This window comes from Melopsittacus undulatus, chromosome 6, assembly GCF_012275295.1.
Source record: "Melopsittacus undulatus isolate bMelUnd1 chromosome 6, bMelUnd1.mat.Z, whole genome shotgun sequence".
Lineage (NCBI taxonomy): Eukaryota > Metazoa > Chordata > Aves > Psittaciformes > Psittaculidae > Melopsittacus > Melopsittacus undulatus.
Genome location: NC_047532.1, coordinates 67811833 through 67818754, shown reverse-complemented (window position 1 = coordinate 67818754; position 6922 = coordinate 67811833). Strand labels below are relative to the sequence as shown.

Here is a 6922-nt window from a genome sequence, read left to right as displayed (position 1 = left end):
GCAACTTTTAAAATAGAAGCACCAGAAACTTCAGAAACCAGTCACCTATAGCAGTAATTACAGGAGATACAGTATTGCAGTTAGAGACTTTGTGTTAGAAATTAACAATTGTTAATGTTCTGCATAGACAGTAACTCACATCTAGGTGAAGCTACAGCCTCATTGCTGTGATACTGAGCCTCACTGTGTTCTGACCTGGGGCCACATTTCATCCTCCAGTTACAGGCAGAGGAGAGTGGCACCAGATGGGGATTTTTCTGGGGTTGCCTCAACACTTTGTGGTGGTGAACCCCACCTGCCTTTTGGCTGATAGAGCACCCACAGAACACTTCTAGCTCCTTCCAGAGAGGCCTCTGCCCTGGTAAGTCGACTCAGCCTAGCTGTAAGCACAGCATCTGGCCCATGTAGGTCATTACTATACTGCTCCTTGCAACAGCATCACACCCTGCTTACTACTGCCCTGCAGAGGATTTTGCTGTAAGGCAGCTACTTACCTGGCAGTTCCTGCGTCTTCCAATGCTTTTCTTCATTGGTAAAGCTACTGTATTGCAACTGATTCCTGCAGCAGCAGTACTGCTGCGGCACAGATCAGTGAGAAGCATTTCTCTGGGAAACTTTTCTGTAAATAACACCTCTGTTGATTGTTGCCTCAACTTCTATTATTATTATTATTATCATCATTGAGTTTATTATTATTATTATTTCCAAATTATGTGGCTTATGGGTGTGCACAGGCGTGTTCCTGCTCACAACCAGCCTCCCTCCTCCTTCTGTGCGACCAGAGCCTGTTCCTGTTGCATCCCCTTGCGACATTGCAACTGAAGGCTTGTGGTGTCCCGTGTGGCGGCCGAGGCGGGAGCATATCCATGTGGGAAGCCCTGCTCCTATGCTAAAAACATGCTAAACATGCAAACGTTTTTGTTACTAATAACTATTGTTTCAAAAAGGGAGTGGAATCCGAGCCCCCGAGGAGCGCCAAGGCTCGCTTATCGGCGTTAATTTTAAGGTGCCATATAAAGACTCCCAGCGAAAGCGGCAAGAGCCGAATGCTCCCGCGAGCCGCAGCCGCCTCGCAGCCCACCCGGGTCTCCAGAGCGAATGATTTAAGCGGCCGCGGGGTTGTGGGGAGCGTAGCGAGAGGAGCGGTCCCGGCGGCGCTCGCGGGCCAGGGAGCGGGGAATAGCTGCGGAGAGCGCAGAGGACTCGCTGTGTGCCCGCAGCCCAGCGGCCGCGGGGCGGTGCGGTGTGGCGCTGTGCATGCCGGGCGCGGGGAGGCGCGGGCAGGAAGCGCTCGCTCCCGGCCGAGCCGAGCCCGTGTGCAGCCGGCGGCGGGGGCGGGCACTGCCGCGCCGGTGCCGGTGGGGCTGGGACACGGCGCAGAGCCGCGGCCGAGGCAGCGGCGGGATGGGGTTGGCTTCCTGAAGCTGTGGGGGGCGGGCGGGAGGGGGCTGGTTCTGCATTTCGGTCCCTCTCCCCCTGCTCCTCTCTCCTAAGTTCGCGCTGTGCCGCGGCCCCTCCGGAGCGGCTGGCTGCCCCTGCCCCGCTCCCGGAGCTGCCCGCGGCCGGGCGGGCGGGGACAGCGGGGAGCCGAGGCGACCCAAGGAGCGGCCCGCCGCCCTCGGGGAGGCTGTGCTCCGGGGAGCAACGGGGGGGAGGCGGCTGGCACAGGCGCTGGGCTTTCGTCGCCCGCCCCCCGGCAACGCCGCCGTCTGCCCAGCGCTGGCAGCCCCGGGAGATGGTGACACATGAAGCGTGCGGGAAGGACCATGGTTGAGAGGACCAGCAAGTTCTTGCTGATCGTGGCCGTCTCGGTGTGCTTCATGCTTATCCTGTACCAGTACGTGGGGCCGGGGCTCAGCCTGGGTTCCCCCAGTGGCCGCTCCTACTCGGAGGAGCTGGACCTCTTTCCCACGCCGGACCCGCACTACGTGAAGAAGTACTACTTCCCCGTACGGGAGCTGGAACGGGAGCTCGCCTTCGACATGAAGGGCGAGGACGTGATCGTCTTCCTGCATATCCAGAAGACCGGCGGCACCACCTTCGGCCGGCACCTGGTGCAGAACGTGCGGCTGGAGGTGCCCTGCGACTGCCGTCCCGGGCAGAAGAAGTGCACCTGCTACCGCCCCAACCGCCGGGAGACCTGGCTCTTCTCCCGCTTCTCCACCGGCTGGAGCTGCGGGCTGCACGCCGACTGGACCGAGCTCACCAACTGCGTGCCCGGGGTGCTGGACCGCCGGGAGAGCGCCGCCGCCAAGACGCCCAGGTACCGGCCCGCCGCTGCTCCCCCCCCGGGCCGCGCACCCTGCCCGAGCCCCTTCCCTGTGCAGCCCCCGCCCTGTGCGTTGCAGCATGTTGGTAATGTGTCGTGCCCCAGTCTTCCGTGAACCTTTCCTCAGCTGGTTCACCTGTCCCGTCCTCCCCTCCCCTCCTCCAGGCTGTGCCCTGCATCTTTCCCTCTTCGTTCCTGGCAAATACTCAGCTCTCTCCCTCCTCCCACGGAGCTGGTATGTTGCACCCTCAGCCCTTGGTCTTCTGCTCTAGCAGTCCGGGTGGACCCCTTAGCAAGCCTATGTGTTTGTGCCACTTACTCTCTTTTGTGAACACTTAATCTTTATTTCATACCTCACTTGCCACTTTTTCGTCCCCATTTCACTATATCCTTAGCCTCAAGCTTGCCTTTACAATCAGCTGTGCCCTGATCCGTGCACCCCTTTTTCTTTAGCTGCAATTGTTCTACAGTGCAACTGAGAGGCACACCAGCCCACCAGTCCTCATTCTTTTACCCACCCTAGTCTGCCTGATAATTTTTTTGCACATTGCAGAAAACATTCTTTAAACACCCTTTTGTATGCTCCTTGCTGTTTACTCCTGATGGGACAGCTGAGGTGAAATCTTTGGGGGAAAGGAGCTACCCTGTACATGTTCCTTGTGTCTCCCCCATCTGTGCACCAGGAGAGAGGGAGTGCCATCATAAAGCACCCCTCAGTGCATCCCTGTTGAATACCCAGTATATTTTTGCCCTCTTACTCCATTATTTCTCTACCTTGGTATCTATAAATTAGAAGCTTCAGAGGAATTTTCTGTTTGAAGTACTCCAGTAAAGACAATGGATTATATTAAGATCTCCGAAGATTATGTTCTTTTTAGCTCAGTAGACCTTTCTGTCTTTCGTTTCATTTTCACTGGTTTTTAACAGCACACACATCTTCCTAGACACGAGTGTTTTTATTACGACCCTTTGAAACTTTAAGGCAAACAGATTACATTCTTAAACGTGTCCAAGATCTTATGCTAATATTTGCTTATGCTATAAGCTTTATTTATATGCGTATTGTTAATACCATGCATAATCCCGTTAGTGAAACATGGCCTTTAAGAAAGTATATTCTAGCATCAGAACTGTTTTTCTCTCCTTTTTCTTTCACTGGAGCTATATGCAGTTGCTGGGGTTCTTTATTGTCTCTGTCATGATTGCTGCTGTTTTCAACCCGTTTCAGTGTTAGTCATCCAAGTACTATGCTCAGATTGCTGTCATGCTGCCTGATCCAGAAGCAGCAAACTGAACTATGTAGCTAAAGGGCTGAGTATTCAGGCTTTCCTGTGGTCTCTTATAATAAGGTACTTGAAAACACCTATGAGTAAAATATCCTCAGTCCATCTGGTTCCAGTTAAGATTGCAGTGAAGTGTTTTAAGAACAAATGCACAAAGTTCAAATCTGATTTAAAAAAAAAAAAGATTAAAAATTAGCTGTTTTGTGAACCTTGGCACTTGGCTGGGAAACCATTAACCTGCTATAAAGACCTATGTGGTTTTATGAATTGTTTTGGAGTTTTGGGAATCTTGTCTGCTTCCATTGGCAGTTTTATACTAAAACCTGCTATGTGTTCAGTACACAACTGTCTCATCCTAGTTAGAAGTTGGGATTTTGTAGAGATACCTGAGAACAGGGCATTTCAGGTTGTGAAGTAGCTCATAGGAAGCTGAGAACCAGAAGCCTATTGCCTGATGTCAAATGCTTGTAAATAAATTTTTCTTTGCCATTTGTTGTGGCACATCAGGAACTATAAGCTTCTACATGCTGCTTAACTCTTCATTTTGGGGTGTGCAGGAAAAATAATTAATCCTGTCCTGTTCCCTCGTGTCTCTGCATATCCATAAATAGTTCTGCTTAATGTGGTCTCTTTACTTCACTTAAATCTAAATTAGAACTTTTTCAGCAGTGTAAGAATTCTGGTGTGGAAGTTTTAGGTGATCTAAGGTTTATCATCTTGGTCTATTAAATAAAACCCAGAATTTACTGTTTGTTGTATCCTGGGGGTGGTTTTGGTGCAATGAACAGCTGCTGCTTATTCTAATAATACTGTCCTAGGATACTGCTCTGTTGTCCTACAGTCCAGGCTAGTAGGCACCTTCTCCAAACTAGTATTTATTTCATGTCCAAGAAAATTAGGAATAAAACAGGCAGTGCTTGCTTAAAATAGAAATTTGATATATTTTCTTTGCTGGGAAAAAAGATAGACATGTATTATGCCCATTACATAAAGAACAGTGTAACTTTATTTCTCTGTTGTGAATGTTGGCTCTCTTCTGTTGAAACAGGGCATGTTTTCATATAAGGCGTATGCTAGAGAGGCTACTGTCTTGTACTGTCTTGAACTGAGCTATGAAAATATATCTCACAAGAGAAAGGAGCAGCAAAGCACCATTCCAGCAGGGTTCACTCACATTCTAATATTACGCACTCTGGGCTTTGGAGTACAGTCTTCAAATTCAGCTTTTAGAGCTTCTGACTGTTCTACCTAATGCAAAGTTTAAACCTTTTTTCTTCCAACTGTATGTTTAGTCCCCAAAACAAAACAGCTGACTTGTGATGACAAATAGATCTGCCTTCTAGTGAATGTGGGAAAGCATGAAGGTCATTCAGTATTGACCACATGTACAAATCATGAGCTTCAAACTGTTAACTTGGTAAGCAATATGGTTTTGTCACTGCACAGTGCCCTGTTGAACTACATTCCATAACCTATGCATGGTACATAAATTTACAATGCAGTTGCTCTTTTTATTGTTCTGCTGTTCTTTGTTAGACTTCACGATTAGAAGTCCTAGATTGCCAGAGACTACCTTTTGTTGTTACTTCTTTCTGTCTTTTGCATTGATAGAGTAAGCCGGTAGAGATGGGTGTTTTAAAGAGTGAGGACTCTTTAAAAAGCCCCCAAACAACAAACTACTGGTTCTCTTCCCCTTCCCACAACCCTGCTAGTGACTTTCCCTGTTTTGTATTCAGGAGACTTCTGGACAAGCACTTCTTGAATCAAATGTTTTATACATAGCCAGTAAAAGAAAGAGATTGATTTGTTTGGGGGCTGTAAAACTTGGGACTCCAAGGAACTCTGAGGCTACCTGTGTTTCTCAGTTAAATCTCTTAGCTGTAGTTCTCATCATGCCTTTAGCAGAAGGGAAATTCCAAGATTTCGGGAATGGAGGCCTACTTATTCCTTGTACTGTTAGGCATGAATAACTGCTGGAAAAGACTTTTTTTTTAAGCAGCAGTAATCCTAGGGTGTGTGCTTGAGTCATCATGATGATATTTCAGAAAGCAGAGGCTAAGCACTCTCTGTGAACTGCTCCCTTAAATTTATCTCACCTAAAACTGCAAGAGATCTAATCTCTCTGCGGTTGATGCAAAAAAAAAAAAGGCAAGCCCGCGTCTTTAATTTGACTTCTAGAATTAGAGAAATCTCTGAAGGGATCCACTAGTAACTTGGCTGTCACCTTTGTTAAATGACTGATTGAAAGCCCTTGGAGGTGTTGGAAAGGTTCCCTTCTTAGCCTCCAAAGGAAATGGGATTTAGTGCCCTTCTGGTGGCGTCCTTCTTCCCTGCGCCCAACACAAGAGCAGAGCTAGGTGTTCCTTGTAGGACACTTCATGCATGAGCTTGACTCTTAATGTAACGTGCTGCAGAAGCAAACTGTGCTGAAGGAATGTTTCCTTCACTACCTCTTCTCAAAAAAAAAAAGTAACAAATCCCAAACCACCCCCCAAAAAAACCCAAGACAAGACAAAGCCAAAACCCAGCCTAGGCTTTGTTGTGATCCTGCTGCTTTCTTCTGCCTCAGGAAAACAAGAGTGTCTAAGCTGGCATTTTCCTGGAGACACATTATGCACATGGAAAGGATTTTAAGGCATCCAGCTCCTTTAAAACTGTTTTATGCAAGCTGCCTGTTGCTGTGCAGAACCCGTATAGTCAGTAGAATGCTGGAAGGGCATTGCTGGCTCTGTGCTTCCCCAGCTCACACACGTGCTCTGCCTTCTGCTATGCTGCTTAAAGCACCAGGTAGATTTATTTCTTCTTTGTGATGAGCCTTCTCAAGACACTAGCTTAGGCTTGGCTTTGTGTGCGTAGTTCTGTGCCCATCTGTCATAGAAGTTTGGTTTCAGAGTTCATCTACGGACAGAAAAGAATGACATAAGTATTTCTCAGTGAGTTTAAAACATGTGCATGTTTCCAGTGTCAGTGTTTTTTCTCAAGATTTTGTATGCTTTAGAAATAAAAAAATGGTAATCCACAGACTTTTATGTAAAAAGTCTGTGACAGGTTAGTAAAACCTGCTGTTAAATACATCAGTCCAAGGTTTAGAAGCTCTCTGATAAGCTATTTACAGCTTATGTTTTGGGTTGTGGTTTTTGTTTTTTGTTTAAGAAACAATTAACAGGGCTCCGCAGTTTGTTAGGTTTGATTTTTCTGAAGTGTGAACTTTCACAGCTTCCAACCACAGATCTGTCCCTTTGCAGGGATCTGTTCTTGATGAGGTTTTTATTATATGTGTGCTTAGGAACTGCAGAGACACGTTGTCAAGAGACCAACTGTTTGAAAGTGAAAGGCTTTACCAAATCACTCTTATAATATTAGCACTTTT

At 47.6% G+C, this 6922-nt stretch overlaps 1 protein-coding gene across 1 annotated transcript in view; it reads left to right on the top strand.

Annotated features, from left to right (window-relative positions):
* Positions 1-1494: 1494 nt before the first annotated feature.
* HS6ST1 (heparan sulfate 6-O-sulfotransferase 1) overlaps positions 1495-6922 on the top strand; it is a 189323-nt gene continuing 183895 nt past the window's right edge. Inside the window, exon 1 of the mRNA XM_034063868.1 lies at positions 1495-2263. Coding sequence (XP_033919759.1) covers positions 1746-2263 — 518 coding nt within the window. The 5' untranslated portion in view covers positions 1495-1745. The remainder of the gene's footprint in view (positions 2264-6922) is intronic.